General features: G+C 35.4%; 2 protein-coding genes across 8 annotated transcripts in view; one reads left to right on the top strand and one right to left on the bottom strand.

Annotated features, from left to right (window-relative positions):
* Nucleotides 1–23,548, top strand: part of FASTKD1 (FAST kinase domains 1) — a 50,483-nt gene extending 26,935 nt beyond the window's left edge. For 6 of the 7 annotated variants that reach the window (XM_079133300.1, XM_079133299.1, XM_079133304.1 and 3 more), the window contains 3 exons: nt 3,765–3,903; nt 4,526–4,640; nt 5,341–8,255. In XM_079133300.1, coding sequence (XP_078989426.1) covers nt 3,765–3,903; nt 4,526–4,640; nt 5,341–5,436 — 350 coding nt within the window. In that variant the 3' untranslated portion in view covers nt 5,437–8,255. Of the gene's footprint in view, nt 1–3,764; nt 3,904–4,525; nt 4,641–5,340; nt 8,256–23,063 lie in introns of those variants that run through there. The other variant, XM_079133302.1, reaches the window with a different exon arrangement.
* KLHL41 (kelch like family member 41) lies at nt 9,171–24,781 on the bottom strand. The gene is made up of 6 exons (XM_079133306.1): nt 23,576–24,781; nt 19,387–19,544; nt 19,188–19,295; nt 16,518–16,703; nt 15,396–15,542; nt 9,171–10,603 (listed from the first exon to the last, which is right to left on the bottom strand). Exons 1-6 carry the CDS (start codon nt 24,683–24,685, stop codon nt 10,492–10,494), a joined length of 1,821 nt encoding a protein of 606 aa, XP_078989432.1. The 5' UTR covers nt 24,686–24,781; the 3' UTR covers nt 9,171–10,491.
* Between the last annotated feature and the right edge of the window lie 1,747 nt (nt 24,782–26,528).

Genomic DNA, 26,528 nt, shown 5'->3' with positions numbered 1-26,528 from the left:
TTTTTTGAGTTATTATGAAAATTTCCAAACACCATGGGCCAGTCTAGACAACTTAGTAAGACCCTATCTCAAAATGAAAAATAAAAAGGGCTGGAATATAATTCAGTGACAGAGTGACCTCTGGGTTCAATCCCCTATATAAAATAATTTTTTAAAAACAGAAAATTTTCAAACACACAAAAGAGCAATACAATAAATCCTCAAATTCCCATGACCCAGCTTTAATAACCATCAGCATTTTGTTGTTTTTTAAGAAAATACAAGGTCTGTCTTTCACCAACTGTAAGTAAAACCCAGATTCAGATTCACTGAACTTTTCCGGATAGTTAAAAGATTCTGTCTTCTCTACTTAGTGCCCTATTATCAGTAAATGACTTACCTTGATTTATTATTTTAACTTCATCTTAAAAACTAACTTGGATTATCAGCCTGGACAAAGATTTTCCAGAGGTATTGTGCCTGTTCCTAACCTGATCGATCAATCCTGTTTTTTTCAGGTAGTCTGGTTGTAAAAGCCATTCCGATTTAATTGTGGATGACCTAAGCTAGTGTGCTATCTGATGTCAGATGGCAGTACAGTATAAGATTCAAAAAGAGTGGGGCCCAGTGGTAGACACCTAATAATCCCAGCTTATCAGGAGGCTGAGGAAAAAAGATTGCAAGTTCGAAGACAGGGTCAGCAGTTTAGCAAGATCCTGTCTCAAAATAAAAAATAAAAAGGACTAGGGATGTAGCTCAGTGGTAAAGTGCCCCTGGGTTCAATACCCAGTATTGTAGAAAAAAAAAAAGAGAGAGAGAGAGAGAGAGAGAGAGAGAGAGAGAGAGGGAGAAGGAGAAAGCAAGAGAGTTTAATAAAGATATTACTAAATTCAAGTGGTGGACTTAATGAAAAAGATAAAGCTTTAAGAGGATTAACATAAGGTTTTTATTATTAGGTTGGAAGGTATCTGTGGTATCTTCTTAATGTAAATGGTTGCCAGAAACCAAATATTATTTTAGTTACATTAATAATAAGAAAGTTAGTAGTGTCATTGTACTCTGTCCTTCAGATACTTTCTTTTGCATGTTGCTCTTTATGAGAAACAGTGACAAATAGGGTCAAGAAACAAAGGACAGATGGTGAAGGATCTAGAAATCATGTCTTAGAAGTAGAGAGGACTAGGACTGCATAGATTTCAATCCTTAAGCAAATTCCTCTAAACCTTATTAGTTTCTTTATCTGCAATATGGAGATGGTAATGCCTGTTTAGTAGGATTAATTCAAGTATTGCATGTAAAGCGTTTCAAACTACCCTTGGAACAAAATAAATTATATTTGGGGGAAAAAAGTCAGCTAGGAATGTTTAATTTGAAAATAGAAGTCTCATGGGGAGCATAACTGTTTTAAGAGGTTTGCTCCAACACTGCAAAAACAAAACAAACATACAAAACAAAAAAAACAAAGAAAAATAAAATGTTCAAAGGATTGTCATATAGAAGAACCACTAAATATCTCTATTTCAGAGATGAAAAAAATGGTAAAATTAATGGAAGCAGACTTTAAGTCAGTATAAGAATAATTATGGGCTACTTTATTAAGGACTTATGTTGGGGCAGAACATGGATGATCAGATGATCCTGTGTATGTGTGAGACTGACCTAGATAATCAGCACAAAACACATACTATCTTTTGTTTGGTTTTTATATTAGTCAGGAGTAGGGTTGGTGATGAGTAACAAAAGTCCATAAATATCAGGAACTTAAATTACAGGTTTATGTCCTTCTACCCTACATGTAGAGTCTAGAACTGAGATGCCATCTCTACAAACATGAGGAATGCAGGATACTTCCACTTCTGGTCCAACATAGCTACTCCAGCTTCAGCCACTAATCTACAACCCAAGCAGAAGAGGAGGGAAGAAACAGGAAGGATATATCTTATCTTTAAGCACAGCTTCCTGAAGTTAAACATACATTTTTAGTTATGATCTATGGCCATACTTGGCTGCAAGTGAGTTTAGAAAATGCAGTTTTTATTCTGAATGATCACATACTTAGCTAAGATGTAGGGCCTCTATCATTAAAAGTAAAGGGAAGAATGAATACTGGGGGACAACTTGCAGTCTCTGCTAGAAATATTATTTATTATAAAAGTAATACTCATGGAAGTAAATGTACTAAAATATGAATATGAAAATGATCGGTAATTCCTTCTCATAGAAGGTTCTTTGACAGCTTAAAATTAAACAGGCACTATTTCCAGCTCCTTTTTCCTATCATCTCATTTCATTCTTTTTGTTTTGTTAACTTTTCTTTCAAACTAGAAATAATACACATCCATCATAGAACAATTGAAGAACACAGAAAAGTTAAAAAAAAAGAGAGAGAAATCACTCATAATAACCTGTCCTAAAATCAAGCATCATACTTAAACTAGGATTATTACATCATAGGCCCATTGTATTTCCATTTTGTATTTGTAACTCTTACTGTCAAGAGAGTTATTTTTATGTGAAAATGTATATAAATTTTTAGAAATAAGATTTGATTAGTAATACTTGTATATAGGGAACTGGCATGATTAAGACAACATTTAGTTTGATTAAAAACTATGGAGTAGAACTTAAGACATTTAAAAAAGAAAACACTTAAAACAATCATATGAGCAGGGTGCTGTGACCCACGCCCATAATTCCAACAACTCCGGAGGCTGAAGCAGGAGGATCGTAAGTTCAAGGCCCACCTCAGCAACTTAGTGAAGCCCTAAGCAACTTAAACTCTGTTTGAAAATAAAAAATAAAAAGGTCTGGGGATGTGGCTTATGTTAAAGCACCCCTGGGTTCAATCCCTAGTACAAAAGAAAGATCATATGATACGTGCTTTACCATAGAATAAACCAGAAAAGGTAGTTAACCATAAATAATAATTACCCATGATATGGCCACCATTTACTTTTGGTGTCTGTTTTTATATTCATAACTTTGAACTCGTGATCCTCCTGCCTCGGTCTCTGAGCCGTTGGAATTATAGGCATGAGCCACCAACCCTGGCAGTGATTAAGCTTGTTTTTTTTTTTTTTTTTTTTTAAGAATTCTATTTGTTTTTAGAATTCTATAAATTCTTTTTAAAAAAAATTTTTACAGACAGCATTTTGATTCATTATATTCAGATGGGGTACAACTTTTCATTTCTATGATTGTACATAATGTAGATTCACACCATTCATGTAATCATACATATACATAGGGTAATAATGTCTGTCTCAGTCCATCGTCTTTCCTTCCCCCACCCTCTACACAACACGAAGTTCCTCTATTCTTCTCTTGCTGCCTGCCCATCCTGCCACCCCTTCTTCTTTATGTATCATCATCTACTTATCAGAGAAAACATTTGGCCTTTTGTTTTTGGGGATTGGCTTATTTCACTTAGCATAATTTTCTCCAGCTCCATCCATTTACCAGCACGTGCCACAATTTTATTTTTCTTTATGGCTGAGTAATATTCCGTTGTGTATATATGCCACAGTTTCTTTATCCATTTGTCAGTTGAAGGGCATGTAGGTTGGCTCCACAATCTAGCTATTGTGAATTGAGCTGTTCTGAATATTGATGTGGGAACTTTGTGAAACTATCTCAAAATAAAAAATAAAAAGGACTGGGGATGTAGCTCAGTGGTAGAGAGCCCCTGAATTCATAAACAAAACAAAGCAAAATAAAATATGTTTTAAACTTTTACCTATAAGAATTTGTCTAACTTATACTATCAATTCCTGTACTTCCTTAAGAGTTTGAGTGTATCTTGGATAAAAGAAAAAAACCTATTCCTTATGGAAGCCATAATATAACTTTGGGAAAACTACCAGGAATGTACTGGGAATCAAATATCCAAATAGTTGGATCAAGTCTTCCACCAGGAGCTGAAAGGTAATTTATTTCCTAGTTTTAGATTTTACCTAAATAGTAAATTTGGCATTGATACATTATGGCCTTAGTTATCAAGCACTGATTGTAGTTGCATTTGTTCTTCATATATCTCATACAGTTTACCTTTCCCTGTCCTGTGGCTTCTGTCCTAATGTCTTGCCTTCAGCTGTCCCTAACCTGGGGAATTCTTGGAAGTGCTGACCTACTTATCCTTAACAGAATGTAAATAGTATGTTCTTTTGCATTCCCATCTCACTCTACTTTTCTGATAACACTTAGCCCCTCCTACATTGCATTAGTTACTGTATCACATATGTTCTTTGACTATAAATTATGCTACTTTATGTGTAAGTTCCCTATGAATATAGAGTAGGCATGTAATAAGTATATATTAGACAAAGAAACAAATATGAAAGTCAGGAGATGATTTACTATAATTCAATTTAATGAATAAGTTTGTTTTGAGTTTTTAATGTCTGAGTTAGAAAAATAACTTGGTATACTCATTTATATTCACTTGGCTTTTGTTACTTTAAGATGCATTCTTGTTCCTGAAAGACTTGTAATTATTGAGTTTCTCATTTAAATTTTTAAAGTAAATATTTATTTTTGTTTTATGTAGGATTGCTTTTGAATTTTTGGATTCAAAAGCTTTTTGTAGAAATATCCCTCACATAAAAGGAAAATCTGCTATGAAAAAACGACATTTGGAAATTTTGGGCTATCGTGTCATTCAGGTATGAAACGTTCATATGAATTGCTCAGCCTTTGAAACTGGTGATAGGGGTTGTAGCTCAGCGGTAGAGCACTTGCCTAGTACATGTCAGGCACTGGGTTTAATCCTCAATACTACGTTAAAAAAATAAGTAAATAAAATAAAGGTATTTTGTCCATCTACAACTAAAAAAAATATATAAAAAAAAGAAATACTGGCTATACATGTGTTTTCCTTTAACATGAAAGTTCTATAATACCTTTTTATATTAAAAAAGTTACATTAAGGTATCTCTGAAACAACCTTTTTCTTTTAGTAGATTAAGAAATGAAAAATCATCATTCTTTTATTGTCTCTTTTATTGTCTTTTATTTATCTGTTGATTTGTGTATGTAGTTTATGATACAGGCATTATGGAGATGGATAGTTACAAAAGGAAAAATCTAACATGCAAGCATTGAGGGAATATAGGAAAAAATGCTCATCATTGATGTTGTAGGAACAGGGGTGATTAAAGGAGTTATGAGGCGAAGAAAGGTCTTCTAGGCTGTGTCTAGAAACAAATATCCACTTAGTTTCCAAAAAAGGTTCAAAGGCTATGCTATTATAAACTAATTTCATAGGATTCCTACATTTTTGCTCAGTAGTACTTATAAGTTTTCCATGTTGTTTTTTGTAGCTGCTTTGAAACTTCTATTCAAACTACATTATTTATTTTACAGATCCCTCATTTTGAATGGAACTCTATGGCACTGTCACAGAAAGATGCTCGGTTGGACTACTTGAGAGAACGTATATTTGGAATAGGCAAATCATGATTGTAATTTTTATTTAAAACAAGTTTTTATGGTGTGTCACATATGTATATGCTTTATTTAAGTGACCTGACTCAATTAAAAAATAATAGGTACAGGCTGGGGTTGTGGCTCAGTGGTAGAGTGCTTGCCTAGCACGTGTGAGGCACTGGGTTCGATTCTCAGCACCACATAAAAATAAATCAATAAATAAATGTCCATTGACAACTGAAAATATTTAAAAAAAATAATAGGTGCAAATATGCTGAGGTGGCTTGTTTGAGAATAACAAGGGATTCACTGTGGACTGTAGCAGAACAAGTGGGAAGTGGGGTGGGAGGATAATAAAAGGAAAGTAAGCAATAACAGTCCGATAGATCTACCCTCATGGCCTCTCTTAGTGAGATGAGAAGCCATTGGAGGGTTTCAAGTGAGGAATGATGAGAATTCATATTTTAACTGTATCACTCTGGTTACTCTCTTGAGATGAGAAAAAAGTACTAAGGAACAGATGTATTAGCAAGCAAGAAATGGATTGTGACCATTTAAAGAACATTTCAATAATCCAAGCAAGAAATGGATGCTGGCTTGGATAGAATAGTAGCAGTGAATGTAATGAAAAGTGGTTTTTATGATGTATTTTGAAAGTAAAGACAACAGAATTTGCTTAATGATGGATATGAGGGAAGAGAGAAACAAGAGTCAATGATAATACTAAATTTTTGTCCTGAGCAATTAAAAGGGTATTTTCATTATGGGGAAGTCTATAGGAAGAAGATAGCGAGTGGTGGAGGATCACGGGTTTGTTTTAGACATGTTAAGTTTATGCTTTTAAAAATCTAAGTGGAGATACCAAACAATTCAGTAAATGAGTTAGGAAGTAAGGAGACAGAGGTCCAGGCTCCAGATATAAATTTGAAAATTATCATTGTTATTTAATACCACAAGACTAGATGAAATCACTTGATTAGAGGAAAGTGTGAGGAGAGACCTGAGGCCTGAGCTCCAGGGTGCTCTAGCATTAAAAGGTTAAGAAGAAACTGCAAAGGAGGTTGAGCAGGGGTGACCAATGAGGTAGGAGGAAAAGTCAGAGAAAGTAGTAATACTTCATGGAAGCGAAGATGAAGCATTTCAAGGAGGAAGAAGTGAACCATTATATCAAATACTGCTAATAGGTTAGGTAAGCGGAGCATTGTGAAATGCCCTTTAAATTTAGCAACATGAGCTTAAGCATGAGATAGATCCTGGATTCATACTGCTGCCACTCCCATACACACAGAATGGCCACATAAAAATCATCACTGACTTTGAAAAATGATTTTTGTTAAGTGGTATTTGAAAACTTATTTTCCAAGAGAAAGTGGAAGGAGACATGAGTTTTCTTCTAAATGGAAACAGAAATGGGATGTTAGTTTCAGTGGTCCAATCTTGGCCTGGTCTGATTCTTCACATGCTAGGGGAATAATGACTTTTTTTCTGTCTTATAACACATTTACAGTAAAATAGTTATGAAGGATCTACTGTACTATATAATTCCTAGCACTTCCTTTAGGCCACGTGGAGTGTGTGAGGCGGGTAGTAATGGGACTGACCATCTGAAACTTGACTATCTTATGACTCCTGGGCCCTCTAAATTCATTCTGTCCTATAGTTAGTTGGTAGCCAAAGTGCTTTCTATTATAAATGTGTGCTCTGCATGTAATTTGCTTCATTAATATTTGACTTGGGCTTAGTTGAAATACATGTTTAAAATACCGCCTGGCTTTGCATGACTTGAGCCCCAATATTTAATGATTTTGCAGAAGTGAACTTTTGAGAAAAACAGAATAGTAAGCAAGTGAAGGATACCTCCTTGTATCTATTTGTTAAGGTTTGGATATGCGGTGTCCCCCCAAAACCTCCTGTGTTAATACAGGAATGTTCAGAGGTAAAATGATTAGTTTATGAAAACCATAATCTAATCAATGGATTTATCCATGTGATGGGTTAATAATTTGAGCAAACTAAAGCAAATGGTAACTGTAGCCAGGTAGGGTATAACTGAAGGGGGTTGGTCACCCAGGGTATGCCTTTAGAGTTTTTATTTTGTCCCTGGTGCTCCTCCTCTCTGCTTCCTGGCTACCACTAGGTGAGCAACTTTGCTGTGTCACAACCTTTCACCATGATGTTCTTGGCTAATCTTGGGCCCAGAGCAATGGAGTTGGCCAACCATGAACTGAAACTCTGAAACCATGAGCCAAACTTTTAATTTTATTATAAAATTGTTCTTGTCAGGTATTTTGGTCCTAACAATAATAGACAGACTAATCCACCATTCTTCCTCCTGAATTTCCTCATGATATTCATTTATAGTAACAGATATACTAAATTCTGTTTATTCATTTACATGAATGTGTTCTATTTCTCAAGCAAATGACAAGAACTAAGCCTTGAAAAGTTAAAGTGTTTTACTATGTATCTTTTAGAATAAAAAGATTAGACTGTCCTTTTGATATAAATAATTGAAAGTCCAGTTGTTATATATTTGAGATACATAGAAATCTTACTTAAATGACTCTGGTGTATCTTTTGCTTCTTGTTACACATAATCTAACTTCTCATGTACCATATCTCTGACTCTTCTTTTACTAGGCTGTCTGATTGAATGGTTTTGTGTGTGTATGTGTGTGTGTGTGTGTGTGTGTGTGTGTGTGTGTGTGTAAAACAAATCTTTTTTCATTGAGATATAATTTACATACCATAAAATCCACCTTTTAAAAGTGTATAATCTAGTCATTTTTAGTATATTTGTATGATCATTGCCACTGTTCAATTCCAGAGCATTTTCATCCTCCCCTAAAGAAGCCCTGTAAAAAACATTATTTTTACAACTTAATTTCCTGCATACATGGAGAGTATTCTCTCCCTGAAAGTTATCTCTGTTCTGATTTAATGGTTAAGTCTTACAGCTTTATCTATCTCCCAGGTGTGCATCCTTGGACACCAAAATTTCCCCTACCCCTTACTTTTTAACATCTATCTTTATAAACATCCCCTCTACCCCTGACTTTTACTAAAAAATTTATTGTTGAAGAACCTGTAGGGTTTCCCACCTTTGGGATTTGTGATATACTCGTAGTATATAGTTCAGATCAATATAGTGGTTTTTGTTTGCTTGTTTGTTTGTTTTTTGGTACCGAGGATTGAACTTGGGGCCACTTAACCACTGAGGTACGTCCCCAACCCTTTTTTATATTTTAGAGACAGGGTCTTGTTGGAAGCTGTGAATGAACTTTGGGCGTGTCTAAGCCCACAGTTCTCAGAGAACTCTCGCTGTAAAATCACCGACCTGAGACAGCTTCATTGCCTTGGCAAATGTCCTGCACAAAGAGAATTCTTTGATACTGTGGAATTTACTGGCTCAGACAGCCCTAGGTTCAAATGCAACTCCTCTGAGGTAGAGAGAGAGATCAGTGCTCCAACTAGTCTTGAGGCGCCAGCTGCCTGGTGGAGGAAGACTTACTGTGCAAGTGATACGTCCCCAATCAGGCCAACTTCCACACAGCCTCTGGCTTCTTGTTTACCTTGAAGAAACCCTCGTTACAATAAATCCCTCTGATGTGTTTCACTATAAATAAAGCATTCGTGGGCTTTTTCCCTTTGTTAGAATGAGACCCATCAGGTATTTTCTACCCATGGTGTCCCTGCTTTAAAAAGTATTTTCCTGTCTTTTGCTTTATTTTTTGACATTACTTTTTCAGATTTTTATTTCTAGGCAGCCCACACCTCCGCGGGTTACTTATTTCCTCTGCTAGCAGACCACAGGTGACACGGTCTCAGAGTTTCTTAGGGCCTCTCTAAATTGCTGAGATTGACTTTGAACTTATAATACTGCTGCCTCAGCCTCCTGAGCTGCTGGGATTACAGTGGCTTTTCAATACAAAAAAGTAACCAGACTTCTACTTCAGAGATCCAAACTGTTTTTGTTGAATATATTTCCATATTTATGATAAAGAAAATAAAGCCATATGAACACATCTCTGTTCTTTATGCAACTACTTGACAATCATGGGATGGTCCAAATTGGTCTCAAATCTCAGAACATAATGTTTAAGGATAGTAGTCAAATACATGTCAACAAGATACATGTCTAGAATAAAAGTGATGATTAGTTGATGACTTGCAAAATTGAATTTGATGATTATAGACAGATTAAGGAGTCAACCTGTGATATACTCTAAGAAGAAATAGTGTAGGGCCTCATATCCCCAAAAATGGAACCATTCAGTCATACTTCCTGCGACCAGAAATTTCACAAATAGCCCTTTTATCTGAAATATAGCTAAAATTTAAACCAATGACTGTATACCTCTTCCACCCTCTGCCTCAGAAGTTTAAACTATCAGTCTGTTTCCTGATGGCACTCACCTTCTTTTCACAGATGGTTGTTAATGGTATAAAAACAATGATTTAGTGGTTGTAAGTTAAAAGGTTTTTAAAAATTTGATTTGGAGATCACAGATAATATACCAGTATCACAAAAAGAATGGAGAATAAAGAAAGGCCATTTCAATTTGATTACTTTTACTTTGAAACTTTTTCCCTCCAAATGAGACTCATTTATTACATTCCTTAAATATCATTTTCAAATAATTTTATGACTTGTAACCTTTAATATAATGTGTAGGATTCCTGTCATAGCTTGAAGCATAAGGAAAGTTTTTGATATTTTAAAACATTTTAAAAATGTTATATATATGTATTTAATTTGTAGAAAACAAGTGTAAAGTTTCCCTATTAATACAAAGGATTAGGAAACAACTCAAATTTAGAAGGCTCCTTTACAATTCATTAAGACAAATTAACAAGAAACAATTTTTCAACTTAATATTTAATTTCTTATTAGAAAATGGTTTCAAGATCTGATTATGGCATTGAAGAGTCAATGACCAAGATTTTGATGTTCTTTTTACTTATTAGACAATAACTTATTGAATAATCTCTACATGAATCTCTGTACAGGCTTTTCAAAAACAGAATAAATTAAACACTATTATCCAAACAAACCACCTCTCAATCTATTCTGTTTTGTCACCTTGTTTATAGTTTAGACAGTTTGAAGAGATTTAAACGTGTTGCTAGGCAACTAGCTCCTGAAGCATAACGTATTTCCTTCAACATTCCGGCCCATTCTTTTTTATCATCTTCATACCTGGTAGAGGAAAAAAAATATCAATAAGCAGTTATTAAATAGATAGTTCTATAGGTTTCCCTGTGTTCCATATACAAATGTGCATCTTCAAAAAAAATCTTATGGCTCTTACCCAGAACAGGAGGAGCCTACCTGCTAGAATAATACTTTAATTCCTTTCAAAATATGCATTCTCTGAATGTACGTAGGCCTGATCCACTGTTACAGTATTTAATCTGGATTCCTAGCAGTTTAATCTCTGGGAATCAAACTGTCCCAAGAAGAGGAGTAATGGACACCTACACAGTTAACAGTTCTCCTTTGGACTGATGAAGATGGCTGATCTCTGAGTCACAGTAAGCCAACTCTTCCTTAAGATTAAGAACTGGGGTAAAGCAGGGACTGTTAGCAGCCTTAATTATGATTTCAGTTGTTCCCATTCACTAGTACCTAGCATGGCACCTCATATAAGGTGGTCACGCCATAAAAATGTGTTCCTCTTCCCCTTTGTTGTTCGAGGACTACTCAGACTTCACACTTGACTTTATGTAAGAACTGCTCTCCATCTGTGAATATTCAAAGTTATGAAGATACAACTCGACATTCCTTGAAATGTGTTTGTGGTGTTTACTTTGCCTAGAGTCTGGAATGCTCTTCAAGCTTTGTCTGAGAAACTCCTAAATGCTGCATTCTCTGAAGCCTTTCTTGCCTTCCTCAAGCAGAGTTTGTTGCTTTCTTCATTTCTCATATAGTCCTTTATATGGTATTTATTATAGCAATTATCATTCTATTTCAAACTTTGTATATCTGTGTCTTCAATAAGCCAAAAGGTATTTGAGGATAAATAACATTTTTCTGCCTTAGTATCAACTTCCTCCAGAAGCTATGAAGTCTTGGCACATAGGAAATATGCAAAATCGCTCTATGATGAATTAGTGAGATTTAGAACAATTATTAAAATTAGCTGGTACCACTGGACATGGTGGCACACACCTGTAATCCTAGCAACTCAGGAGGCTGAGACAGGAGATAATCCTCAGCAATTTAGCAAGACCCTAAACAATTTAGTGAGACCCTGGCTCAAAATAAAAAATAAAAAGGTCTGGGGATGTACTCAGTGGCAAAGTGCCCCTGGGTTCAATCCTCATTACGAAAGTGTGTGTATGTATATATATATTATGTATGTATATGTTAGCTGATACCTACATAAAATATGCATCATCTGGCTTTATTTCATCAATGTCCCAAATTTAATTCTCCTCAACATTAGTACTGGGGACTGAGTGATTTTTATGTAGAGTAAATTAGACAAAAATGTTTTACTGCTAATAAAGAACCTTAATTATATAAAATTTGGGGCAACATATTAAGAGTAAAAAATGGGTTTAAATGACCTAAAGAAAAGATGACCACATGTAAGCATAAGAGGTTGAGGCTTAGTGTAATTTTTAAATTTTTAAAATATTTTTATAAATCACAGTAAGACAGTCCATAGGCTTAGAGTGTGGAATACTGAGAGTTTTCATCTCTGGATAGAGAGAGGTTCACTGGAATGTCAAGGACAAGTGGGCAGTTACCTTTCTCAAGATCAGTGACTCTCAACTTTGGTATATATTCAAGTCACCTGGAGGGCTTGTTAAAACAGATTTCTGAGCCACCTTCACAGCTTCCAATTTACCAGCTCTAAGGTGAGGTCTAAGAATTTGTATCTCTAACAAGTGCCAGGATAGTACAGGATGCCACTTTGGGAACCACTGCAGTAGATATAAATAGATACAAGTTCCCAATGTTGACTTCACAATATAACCTCTTGGAAATGTTAAAAATTCTGCTGCTGCTGCTTCTGCCAATGCCTATAATCCCAGTGACCAGGAGGCTGAGGCAGGAGGATCACGAGTTCAAAGCCAACCTCAGCCACTTAGTAAGACCCTAAGCAACTCAGCAGGACCCTGTATTTAAATAAAATATTAAAAAGGGCCAGGTTTATGGCTCAGTGGTTAAGTACCCCTGGGTTCAATCCCTGGTACAAACAAACAAACAAAAATTCTGCTACCTAGTCCCACCCCCCAAGATAACTTAATTGGTATGGAGCATGATCTGGGTATGAGGATTTTTTAAAACCCTCCAAATGATTCTAACATGCAGCAAAGTTTAAGAATTGTTGCTTCCAGCCAGGTGCGGTGGCGAATGCCTTTAATCCCAGTGGCTTGGGAGGCTGAGGCAGAAGGATCTCGAGTTCAAAGTCAACCTCAGCAACTTAGTGAGGCGCTTAGCAACTCAGTGAGACCTGTCTAAATAAAATACAAAATAGAGCTGGAGATATGTCTCAGTGGCTGAATGCCCCTGAGTTCAATCCCTGGTACTGCCTCCCCCCCAAAAAAAGAACCATTGCTCCAGACATTACGCCAAATTAGAAAACACCAATTTCTAAATTTAAAAATAGATAGCCAGATAGTGACAAATGTCTCCTCTCTCCCCAAATCCAGTGGTTCCAAAATTTTGTCTGCACATGTGGAATTATCAGGAGACCTTTGGAAATTTTAAAAGGTCCATAACACAATTTCCAAAGCCAAGGCCATATTCCAGACCAATCATAATTGACAGGGGTCGGAAAATTTTTTTTTACTACTTTTTGAAGTTCTCTAGTGATTCCAATGTGTGAGTTTAGGAACCACTACCCTAATTGCAAAATAAACCACAATCAGACAGGATCCCTCATTCAGGTTCCACTCAGCAACAAAGGGGCACTTTAAGCAGGAGATGCTGTACTTCTTTTACTACCTATAACCTCCTCCTATTGGGGCAGCTAGGCTTTGACTACCATTAGGACCTGACATGACTCAAGTGAACTTCACGTGACTGATGGAATGATTCCTTACCAGGAGTGTTTCTCAGCCTTAGCTGTACTTTAGAATCATCTGAGAAGGTTTTAGGAAATAGTGATGCTTAGGAAATTCTGCCTCCAGAAATTCTGATATAATTGGTGAGTGTGAAGGCCCAGGCACTGGTATATTTTAGAAGCATTGCAGGCAATTGAAATTTATAGTCAGGGTTGAGACTCACTGCCTATTTATCTTCAGCATCTGGTCTTATTTTCCAAAAATCCTAACCTTCCCATTATTTTGCCCCCCTGCCCCACTATTGCTTTCAGCCTTCCCCATCTAACCTTCTTGCTAAGTCTAGCTAGCCACTGTGCTTCCTGGAAACCAGGTTTGTTTTGTTTTCTTTTTTTCATTGTTGACAATACAGTTATTATTACAACATAAGGAAATGATGTTTGATGCACAAAATAATGGTTTAGTTAAGCTACTAGCTGTTCAGTCTTCCAGTTCACCAGCTGGGAATAAACCGTCTGGTATTTCAGGTATAGAACAAATAAAACCCACTCTGCATTCTCAGACTTAGTGGTGTGTTTTCACTAACTAAGTATAAGTGGACCTTTCCCAAAGCTCTACTTATAAACTGAAATGTGCAAGCAAATCAACTGGTAATCTTGTTAGAATTCAGATTCTAACATAGTTGGACTAGATGGACCCTGGGATTCTGTGTTTTTAAGTGGTGCCTAGGAGATGCCAGGGATGCTATATCATAGACTATACTTTGATAGGAAAGCTCTGGACAAAATGATAACAGAATAGATAAAGGCATCCATCCTTGCAAGTGGGGACTGGCTTTTTTTGGGAGGGGTGTGCTGGGGATTGAACTCAGGGGCATTCAACCCTATTTTGAATTTTATTTAGAGACAGGGTCTCGCTGAGTTGCTTCTCGCCTAGCTCTTGCTGAGGCTGGCTTTGAACTCACCATCCTGTGTCAGCCTCCAGAGCCTCTGGGATTATAGGTGTGTGCCACAGCGCCCAGCAGAGGGGGCTGGCTTTTAAGCTGACAGGGAAAGCCTGAGCTTTCTGGATGAGGGTACAGCACAAACTCTTTAGGCTTACCTTGGACGCCCACAGTGTACCTTCTATAAGCTTAGATAGGCAAGTGTAGTGCCTGGGCTAAGGGCAGCAGAGGCTACTGGGCAGACATGTGGTATCCTGATGGTGACCTGATATCTATATACCATAGGCCCTGCCGAGGACTCTGTGACTTCATAGCACAAACTTAAACTTAAGCTCCTGAGACTTCCTAGATGGACCTTGATTTCCTTTGGTATTTACTGCATCAAATTCAATGGTAAAAAATGTCCTTTTAAAAACATTTGACTAAAATGGTTAATGAGTGACTATTGCAAGTGTCATACTTAGAAGAAGTGGCCAGCACCTATCTGGGAGGTAAAATGGATTCCTTCTTTCACTGTTTTCTTTATAAAACAAAACAAAACAAAACAAAACAAAACAAAACAAAAACCTTTGTTAACTGAATCCTCAAACAATTGGAAGAATATTTAAATGAAATTCAAATACATTTTATGAATTCATGGAAAAAATCAAAGGGTTAAATATTCTTTCAGAACTGTTTTTTCTTAAGTAATAAACCCCCTAATGGGACAGTAGTGGTCTATGATCTACTGTATGCCTGGGGCATTAAATATTTTCAGAGCTGGAATGGAGCTTAAAGGAGCAATAGTCCAATTCTCATTTTACAGATTAAGAAACAGGACCAGATAAGTTCTTTCCTAAGTTCACATTTAATTAGAAGCAGTACTTGACCCAGTAAGTGGCATGTGCAAAAGTTCAATTAGGTTGGAAGTATTTAATCTATTACCAAGATACAGCTTGCATGTTGAAAAGTCCAGCTTATTATTTACCACAAAATTGTATATCAATTATCAGTTATATGATTTAATATTTGGCTTTAAAATCTGAGCACTTACTTCCATATGTCATTGACTTCAGTGGGTGCAAACTCTTTAGACTCCAGTTGAATCATAGCAAAACCACCAATGGCGTACAGGGATCCAGCCAGGGTAACCAAACTGATGGAGCTTCTTTCTTGGGGAAATTCAGTCATCACTTCCCATCTAGGTATTTTATTGAAAATATAGTCATTGTAAAACTTGAAGAAATGCGAAAGTTTGTTTACTGAACAATTACAGGAAATTATAATTTAAAAATTCAAGTGGCAAAAATTCAGACATAATCATAAGCAACATTTTGGTATAATTTTGTCATTTAAAAAGCATTTAAATAAAAGCATCCATAAATATGAATAAAACTAAGAACGATATAACTATGTACTGATTTTTAACTTCTTACATTATTAGTATTAACCTATATTATATAGTCTTCAACAGCATTATTTTTAATAGTCATTAAGCCTTGTTCTATTGAAGTTCTTTGTGATTTTCAGATATCAAAGGCTATTTTCTAATTAGGCATACATAGTTTCCAAAAAAACAATTAATAGCAGTGTTCATATTTTTTCTTCATTGCTCAACAAGGAGTATAAAAAGTCTGTATTTATCCAGATGTGCGAACTAAAAAATTTTAAAAAGACTAACAGTATGTGAAATTATGTCAAGTATCTTTTTACATTGTCAATAAAGGCAGAAAAATGAAAAATTTAAATAAAATTACAAAAAGCACAAATTAGACTCTTCATACTTTACAAATGTCAGTTATTAACAAGTGAAGATGTTTTATTCTTAAATATTCCAAAGCAAATGACTACTAGAGACATGTATATTCAGCTATATGTATACAACTGTTCAGAGGTATTACTTTGGAATGACTAAATTCAAAAAATTAAGTTAATATCAGTAAGGGCAACAGAACATGTCAAAATTAAATTAAGGGTCATGTATTCCAAGTTACAAATGCACAGAATGCACCAAAATGTTAAGAATTTAACACACAGTAACAGCAGAAGAAACCTAGATGAAAATACTTACTCTGTGCCTCTGCCTTCTCCCCATGTTTTGGTTAGAAAGCTAAATTTCACCCAGTGTTAACAATTAAAATATACAGTGATTTGCGTGCTAAGCAAGGCAACTCACTTATTGGTTTTGAGGTCAAAAGCTTCAACTGAAGCTGAAAGACCATCTTCAGTAACACCCCCTGCAATCACAATTTTGCCTTTATGGACTGCTACTCCAAACATGGAACGAGGGGTTTTCATTGGAGCCAGATCTTTCCAGTCTCCTTTTTTGGGGTTGTAGATAAACATCCTATTTGTACACTTTCTGTAAATAGAAAAGACAACAAGTGTTTCTTTTAGACATCCTTTTTTTGAAAGCAACTTTATTAATAATTTGTCTTTGCTTCTCATATGAAGAAATCTAAGACTATAGGTTAGATATCTAAATTATTCTCAGGATGTTCTTTGGTTTCTTAAAATATCCATAACTGAGCCATGGGAGGCAGAATATGAAATAATTAATTCATTTAACTGGATAATTCAGTAACGCCAAACAAACAATAACAATAACAAGAAAACCCAAGAAACTGTACACCCCAACTTTTTGTGAGAATTTTTTTCCTTAATCTTATAAAAGACCAGGCATCTTAAGTAGAAACATTTACTCTAATATTTGACTGTCTTGCTCTTATCCAAATAAGAGTTTTGGGCTGGGGTTGTGGCTGTGGCTCAGTGGTAGAGCCCTTGCCTAGCATGTGTGAGGCACTGGGTTCAATTCTTAGCACCACATATAAATAAATAAATAAAATAAATGTCCATCTACAACTAAAAAAATATTTTAAAAGAGCTTATCAAGAGCAAGATACAAAATGATGTTCTTCAAATTCATTAGTGGTAACTAGTACAATTCAGGCAATACTTTTTAAATTTATTTTATTTTATTTTTTTTAGATGTTGATAGACCTTTATTTTATTCATTTATTTATATGGGGTGCTGAGAATCGAACCCAGTGCCTCACACATGCAAGGCAAGTGCTCTACCACTGAGCCACAACCCCAGCCCCCATTACTTTTTTTAAATTTAAAAAATGTGTTTTTCAGTGCTCAGGATAGAATCCAGGGCCACCTGCTTGGTAGGTGAGCACCTACCACTGAGCTAAAACCACAGCCCCAATCCTTACTTTTTGATAGTGACTCATTTCAAAGTTTTTGACTTTGACAAGTAATGTTGTCATCTCAATAATATTCTCAAGATTAATATATTCTTGCTGACAAGACCTATATGATTCTTATTGACATATCAATTTCCTCATTACTAATGCTACTTGAAGGAAACAATTTAAATCATTTGTCAGAGTTCCAATGTTTCCTAAGTCAGAACACTGCTTTGAGATTTTTCATTCCATTTACTCAGGAAAAATGCTCCAAATAAGATGGGGAACTGTGTGGGTTTTTATATCCCTTCCTTAATATACCTTTCTTAGATATTAATTTGATGGAAATTGCAAGGATTAAGGTGGATATGAAAATTCCAGATTATCTTTGCATATGGATAGACTATATAAAAACCATTGCTTTTTAAAGTCACACTTCTCTGTTATAGTTTTCATTTTGACTAATAACCAGAATAGAGTTCATTTCCATATTTGATATTTTACTCTCCTTTTTTTCTTTCTTTTTTTTTTTTTTTTTTTTTTTTGTTTTTGGAGATAGGGTTTTGCTATGTTGCCCAGGCTGGTCTTGAACTCCTAGCCTCATAATTTATAATTTTAGTTCACTTTCCAGGATTGGACGACTATGTTAAATAGCCTGGAGAACTGATGACAAGCCAAATCAGGCAGAGTTTTCCAGAGCATGAGATTAGTTCTCACAATGTAAACTGAAAGTGTTCATTTTTTTTTTTTAGATGTTGATGGATCTTTATTTTATTCATTTATTTGTATGTGGTACTGGGAATCAAACCAGTGCCTCACACATGCTAGGCAAGTGCTCTACCGCTGAGCCACAACCCCAGTCCTGAAAATCTTCATTTTACCAGACAGGCTTCTGGCTTAACTGACTGACCTCTGGAGCACTCTGAACTCAGGTTACCTATCCCTTGAGAAGTACCTAGAAATCAAGTTAGGTTTATATATGAAACTTGGTCCTGGTTTTCTCATAAGAGATTGGTGCTAGTGGAGACCAGGGAGTATTTTTTCTGGTTGATTAGTGCCTGTTTTAAACAGTTGTTAAATGTTTTGAATATTACTTCTGTCGAGTAATACATGACATGCTGCTGAAGAAATAACTGCCCTCTTTTCAATCACCATGGTTTCAGTTTTGAACTTAACCTACTACATTCCACCTTATGAATGTGAAGTACAAATCCATGATTTTCTATGCATTATTCTTTTAGTAGATATATTTTAAATACTACACTAAATAGTACATGTAAATTTTTATCTGTTTATAGCTAATTGAATAAGAAAACTATAAAATAGTTATAAATTAGGCAAATAAAAGATTTGATTAAACTCCTAGCTGCTGCCTTTCCACTGTCCCAATGTTTGATTAAGGCATTGTGATCATTCCTAGTAGTATGCTGGGTAACTACATTTTTACTTTACCAACTTATAAGTTTTATTCTCCTTTGGAAATCATGTATAATATCCTCCAAAAACTTTTCACAATTTTGTTTTGAAATTTCACTTCCAAAATATGATAAGTGAGAAGTCCCATTTCAGTATGTAGACTCAAATGAAAAGAGGGAGAAACTTGTAACAGAAAGATCACCTGGTTATAAATCACAAGGAAATTTCAGAGTACTTACTTGTCATCTGTTTTTCCACCTAGACAATATATCATCCCATTATGTGAAATCACATTATGACCATAGACTTTGATAGGAAGACTTTTTACTTCATTCCATTTTGCAGCCCTAAAATTAGATGATAGAATTTATGTTTCATCAATTCCAGATTCCAAAAATATGAATATATTGTAGGAACAGGAATGCCATGCCAACTTACACAGGATCATAGCATAATACTGAATCCAGCGAAGCCTCTGTTTGAAGGTCTTTGCCTGCAACCACATAGATTTTGTCATCCACCTCTCCCAGACCAAAGAGACACCTAGCTGAAGGCAGAGGTGGAAGTCCAACCCACTCAGATGCTATGTTATCGAGCTGGAAAAAAAAAAATGAGGAATTGTGGAGCTTGGTAGAAAGAAGTTCCAGGTATACCAAAAAGTATGCTATACCTATGTTGTTTAAAATTCAAAGATCTCACAAGTAAAATAAACATACAGTCCCCACGTATCATATTTTCACTCAATTATCAAGAAGAATGAGAAAATTTACTTGGCCTACCAAAATAGATAAAGTATCAAAATCTTCAAGACTTCAAGGTTGAACCTGGGGTGCTTTACCACACTGAGCTACATCTTTAGTCCCTATATCAGCAGAGGTTAGTTACAACACTGAGGTTTCTCCTCAAATTTTCTTCCCATGTTCCCTTGTTCAGCTTTTAAACAAGGAATCTAATATTTTTAGGACTCTGGGGAAAGACAGGTTGTCACAGGAAGGAGGGTCACAGTATGTGAATGACCCCTGAATGCTATATTTAACATGATCCCCAAGCCGGCACCCAGGACAGCTGGACCTGTCGCTCAGTCCACAAACAACTGGGATATTAGGCAATGTCTTTTTTCATTCTTTTAAACATTTTGAGGTTCCTTATGTTTTACTTTATTATTTTTGATAAAGACAAGTGTTAGTGTGAATTTCCCAGTCTTTGGGGAAGTTCTTTTTTTGATTTATATTCAGAAGTAAGTTGGCTCATTTTTGCTACTCCACTTCTCCAAGCCTACAATGACCTTGCTAGTGCCTATGCTCTAGGATAGGTGATCTTGGCACAATTGGCATCCATTTCAGTGCTTATTATTTGTAATTTAAAGATTTTCCACCTCACATTTTAGAATAGCAAGGGACAAGAAAACTCTTCTCTGAGGGAGTGCAGTTATAGATTTGTTCTCTCTGGTGCCATTTCAGGTAGCAGAAGAAAAATGAATAAAACTGAGATTCATAGACATCGAGAATACCTGTGAACAAAAAAGGCTATGGGACAGGGAAGGGTGGTATCTGTGGTCGTCTCTCAATATCTGGCCTAGCAACCCCAGTTAGACAAGGACAAAAGAGGTTTTAATCCCTGCACATACATTATTAGGTTTGCATTCACTAATTTCAACATCTAGATTGTGGCCCCTAATGTTTTCATTTTTGAAAAGTTCTTTGATCAAGAAGGTGATATGGGGCTGGGGTTGGAGTTCAGTTGTGGGGTACTTGCCTCGCATGTCCAAAAAAGAAGGTGGTATATAATAGAAATAATAATAAGGACTGGGGTTGTAGCTCAGTGGTAGAGCATCTGCCTTGCATGTGTGAGGCACTGGGTTCAATCTCAGCACCACATAAATAAATAAAATAAGGGTATTGTGTCCATCTACAACTAAAAATTAAAAAAAAAGAACTAATAATACATACACAGAGGTTTTCTGTTCTTGTAATTTGCATTTTTTTTTTTTTTTTTTGGTACTGGGGATTAAAGCTGGGGTGCTTTACCACTGAGCTACATCCCTAGGCCCTTTAATTAATTTTTAAAATTTAACACAGGGTCTGGCTAAGTTGCTCAGGCTGCACTTGAACTTGTGATACTCCTGCCTCAGTCTCCCAAGTAATTGGGATTACAGGCATATGCAACCCTGCCTGGTGCCTAGGGAGTTTTGACTCTGTGACAGGCTTTGAACCAAATGCTTTAGACAGATAATCTCCTTTAGTCTTCCAGGATAGGCACTTTTATTATGCCTGTTTTACATATGAGGAAGCTGAGGCCCAGAAAGATTAATTTGCCCAGATTTACACACTTTTAAGCAGTATTCAAATTCAAGTTATATAAATTTATAGTTTGTTATTAAAGAATGGAACCACGGCCAGCACACTAGTAAGCTGAGGGCTCTGTTCCCACTTTGCTCTGTACTGTCTCCCTTCAAATATTGCTCTTCACGGGGCACGTTCTATAGCAGATGGAACAGCAGTCTGCCTGCCAGCCTCTTTATGGATGAGCTGTCAAGCTATTTAAACTCTCTAGGTTCCACTTTTCTCATTGTTACAATTAGGGCTTGGACCTAGATTACTTTAAAATCTGGTGCTGTTAAAATGATGAATCTATCAATTCTTTGTAGCAGGGGTGAGGGTGGGGACAAACTCTTTTACTAAGGCAAGAAGTTCTCATAATCTTTCTAAGCATTCAATCAAAGGTCAAATTATTACTAAATTTGTACATTTTAAACATATGTGACTAAGCAGGAAAATATAATATCTGAAATTCTTGTACAAATACTTTCTTGTGTGTTACAACCCTCTTTTATAGTCAGGTATTTTTAATCCTGGCATCTTGTTCTACCATTTGTGCCTTTTAAAAATGACAGGACATGGCTAATGACAGGAAGTCGACCTTCTAACTTTGTATAACTGCTTTAGTAGCTTTAAAGAACATTAAGCAGGTTCTTGAGTCAAATTACAGAAGCTGTATCAGTAATATTAAGAGTAGTAATAGGATGGAAGAAAATAAAGATTAAGATTAAACTGAACACTTGAAATAAAGGGGCTGGGTTGTGGATATATTTCATAGATTAAATGTGAAATAGAATAAAACAAAACCTCAAGGAATTTGGGGTATTATTCTATGGCTGTAACTATTCCTTGAATCTGTGATTTCCCTGTTTCCCTTGTTTCTTTCTGTCTTTCTATCTTTGTTGTCAATGTTTTTTTTTTCTTCCTGTATGTATTTACAGTCTTTTTCATTGAATTTGCCCTTTTTGAAGCTTGTCTGAATTTAAAATTAGGGCTTGGGAAGTTTGTTGATCCATATTCAAATGTTTATGATAATTTTTACTGGAACTTTGAAAATTAATAAACATGATTAATATGTATTATTATGACTTTATTTTTAAGATCAGAAAAATTAAAGGTAGTATTTGGTGAATGCATACTATGTCATACACTTTGAGAGCATATTGTGACTGTGGTATGACATTCTACACTTGCTTATCTTTGGCCTTTCCAACCCAAGTGCCATAAGCCCCAAGCCATGATTAGCTATGATCTAAACAAACTCTTTTGAGATAGTAGTAAGCTACATAGCATTATTTAAGATAAAGGTTAAGCCACTGTTTCCTTCTCAAACTGACAAACTATAATGTATTGATAATATGAATCAATGTCCCTTTAAACACATATAGAGAGTTTATTAGTTTAGGAGGACTTGTTTTCCTGTAAATTTCTGTGGTTACACAAATGATTGTTTTTTCTCTTTTTAAAAAACATTTTTCTTTTTAGTTGTAGATGTACCTTTATTTATTTATTTATTTTTATGTGGTACTGAGGATGGAACCTAGTGCTTCATGTGTGCTATGCAAGTGCTCTACCACTGAGCTGCAACCCAGCCCTCCTCTTTTTTTTTTTAATAATAGATCATTAAGTTGTAATAATGTCTAATTATAACTGATCCAAATAAATGTGATAACATAAAAACTTCTAAATATAACTAACTCAAATCAGTGACACTTATGCAGTCTCTCTATTAGGTAATCAAAAGTGTACAGAATATGTACGTAAGTTCTTTTCATTTTGAACAAAACTATCTTTTAGGCAGTAACCACGAATAAGAGAAGAAATGTAATCTCCAAGAACTTCAAATTAAGGGAAAAAAGGAAACTGGGAGAAAAAGAAAATTTGGCCAAGTATCACTTTACAGTGTGTGAAGTACTTTGATCTAGGGAAAGAATATGATTTAGGAAAAGATATTAATCTGTTTTTCAGGTAAGTGTATACAAAATTAGTTTTTACTGAAAGACTTGACTTTGAAGGATTATAATCATCATCAACTATAAACATATTTTGGGCAAAAGAGTGTAAAGCAAATCTTAAGTCATGAAGTACACATTAATTGGAACCTCATTCTTCACCAAACCTTTATAAATATTAACAAGCAGTAGAATATTTTTATCAGTGCCCTAAGTAGTACAAGTACAAGGGACTACAATTGGATATCAATTAGAATATGATGCAAACAGCCTGGATAATTCATAAACTAACTAATTGGATGGTGAAAAACAGCCTTACTTTAATAGCTCTACTTAAATAAAAATCATCCTTCTTACCTGGAAAAAGTATGACTGTAGAGGTTGATCCTTATTTTCTTCATCCACATATAGTCCTCCTACCACATATATCTGATTTTGTTGGGTAACAATGCTGGAATGATTTCTAGGGATCTGCTCAGCCAGTGCAGTAAGGTAGCATTCATTTTCTGTGGGATCATAAGCCACTGCGGCTGTGTCATTAACCAATAGAATGAGGTCTTTGACAAACATTCCATGCCTGGGAATGTCGTTCAGGTAACCAGGAAGCAAATCTTCATCACCAACGTCACCGTTCACCTCACCCTCCCCAGTCTTCTCTGCATTTTTGCTAGGTTCTGGGAGTTTGCCTGCAAAAGCATCTTTTAGAACTTTGATTTTTTTCTGGAGTTCTGGATTGCTTTTGATGATATCATCTTTCTCAACATGATCTTTAAAATATTTTTCTGTCATTAGGCGAAAACGAATACAATCAAACACTTCGCTAAGATTTTTCACCCTGTTTTCTTTGTCTGTTCGCACCCATTTCATTACTGCCTCAAATACTGCTTCTTCCTTTTCTACATTTAGGCTGTCATTTGAAATGACTGAGATCAGCTCCTGTGGAGACAGTTGCATAAAGTCCTCTTCCTTACAAATCTGTACAAAGCGATCAGACACAAATTCACGGGCAGAAATGGCGAGTCTCGGGCAATCAAGAAGAAGTCCTAATCTTAGGATGGCTAGACAGTTACCAGGAGCAAGTCTCTTCTGAAGATAAGAAACGCAGACAGTGAACACTGAGGGGATCTGAAAGCGGCTGGCCAATGCAAAAATATCTTGCACATTTCCATCATTGAGATCAATACTGGCAGAGTACAGGTATTTGATTATCAAATCAAGCACAGCAGGATCTACATTATCTAGTACAACCTCCTTTTTTTTCTCTTCGTCAATTTCAGATAAAAAATACTCACGGAAGTAAGGACTACAAGCTGACAAAATCAATCTGTGGCAAGGAAGACTTTTATCACCTGCTTTAAGGGTGCAATCGATGAATTTTTTCTCATCCAGGAGATCTTTTAGACCATCCTGAAGAAGGGTGGATTGGTAAAGCCGCAGTTCCTCTGCGAGTTCCCGCTGGGAATCCATTTTGTGAGTAACCTGGATAAGGAAGGGGACACTGAAGGCCTTAGCTCCTTGCAGCACACAGGTCTAGCTGTAAAAAGGCAGATCAGTGTGCTTTGCCCAGCTTGAAGCCTTTGCAATTTAATCCCACCAGCTAAATATAGATACCAACTCTAACAACGGGAATTTAGGAGAGCTAGTTTGGAAAGCAGAGTTGTTCTTGCAGCTGTTATAGATTGATAGTAACAACTGGAACTTTTAATCACTAAGGAAACAGCTAAGAAACAAGATATTTAAGTGGAAAGCTTTAAAATACATAAAGCATTAGAAGATATTCTAATAAAGGTTACCACAAGAAAATGTTTATCGAACTAACAGAAAAATGAATCATAAAAATGAGTCACTCCTCTAAAAGTGGTCTAGTAGCAAGCTACTTGGCTCTCTGAATTAATGATGCAAAGGTCAAGAATCTGAAGTGAGTTCATTTGACTTCTCATAAGATTCCCTTTCCAATAACTGTTACACACAAATTTTTATCTTTTACTCAAAACGGTGGGGTATAGATCTTTCTAAGTAGGACACTTAAAAGTGTTTACTTATGTACTATAATTATAGTTTTATAAATCTTTGAAATGATATCTTCATCAAAACTGAAATAACAGTGCAGAGAAACTGCTAATTTTTAAGACATTGTAAATAATGTCTTAAATATATAAATAAGCAGACAAAACTGTTTATTTGTGAGAAAAGTAAAATGAGTACTGAATTAAATTATAAAATTAATTTATTCACACCCTGCCTTGCTGTACAAAGGATTTGACATGGCAAATAATACTAAGTAAAATAAAGGCAAAGGATTAAATCATTAAGACTGGAGAAAAAATAGTCAAACATCAACACTAGGGAAAGACCCACACACATAAATGTGATCACTAAAGACATTTTGTAATTTTAAGTGTTGAAAATTATCTTTCATTGTGAAAAGTTAAAAGTTAGAGAACAGATGTAACCCCATGAAAACAGTGTCATCAATGGAACCCAGCAAAATCAGGATGAAGCGCTACATCAGTCAGTTTAGAAAACAGATCTTATTTAATATATATATGTGTATATACATATATAATTTTAATTTTTATATAAGTAAAAAATATGTATTTTATTATATATACACATATACATATAGGTATTGATTATAAGGGAACATTGTATTATGGGATGTAGAAATCATGATTTACAATAATTGAACCTTTGCTCATATGTAGATGGTATTTCTTCACAAAACACTTTATTACATAATCATTATCTAAATTCAATAGAACTTTCAAAATACTATAGTGTCAAAGGTTGGTATTCTCGAATGTGCCTAAAAGAACAGAAGCTCCATGAAGACAGATTTGGTCATTCTGTGCTGTTCGTGCTATAGTCTCGAGGCCTTATGGGTACTCCATAAATATTTGCTGAATGAATGTTTGCCCCCAGTTCAGGGAATTATGTATTTTTAAATTTCAAGGTCTCTATCCATGAGGAAAGGCTTTTTTTCTTTTATTTTACATCACAGTGAAGTCAATGGTACTGTCAGCTGCTAAAACAACAGCTGAAAGAAGAGCTCATTGATTCTTTTTCCATTTATAGATGTACTAAAGGTTTTAACACACTAGAAAAAAACCAACAGCTGCTCCCTTGTTTAAACAATAAATGACTCATTTATTTCTCTCTACACGTAACACCTAACATTTGAAAAGATTAGTGAGTCAGATACAAACTCCATGATATGACATTTGAGATTATTCCTTACTAGCTGGCAATTTTATGAAGTCTCTTTTGCTTGGAAAGTAATATTTAAACAATATTTATGGCAGTGTTTTAT

This window comes from Sciurus vulgaris (genome assembly GCF_902686455.1).
Source record: "Sciurus vulgaris genome assembly, chromosome: 3".
NCBI lineage: Eukaryota > Metazoa > Chordata > Mammalia > Rodentia > Sciuridae > Sciurus > Sciurus vulgaris.
The sequence above is the reverse complement of the archived record's forward strand: the minus strand, read 5'-3'. Positions and strand labels throughout refer to the sequence as shown.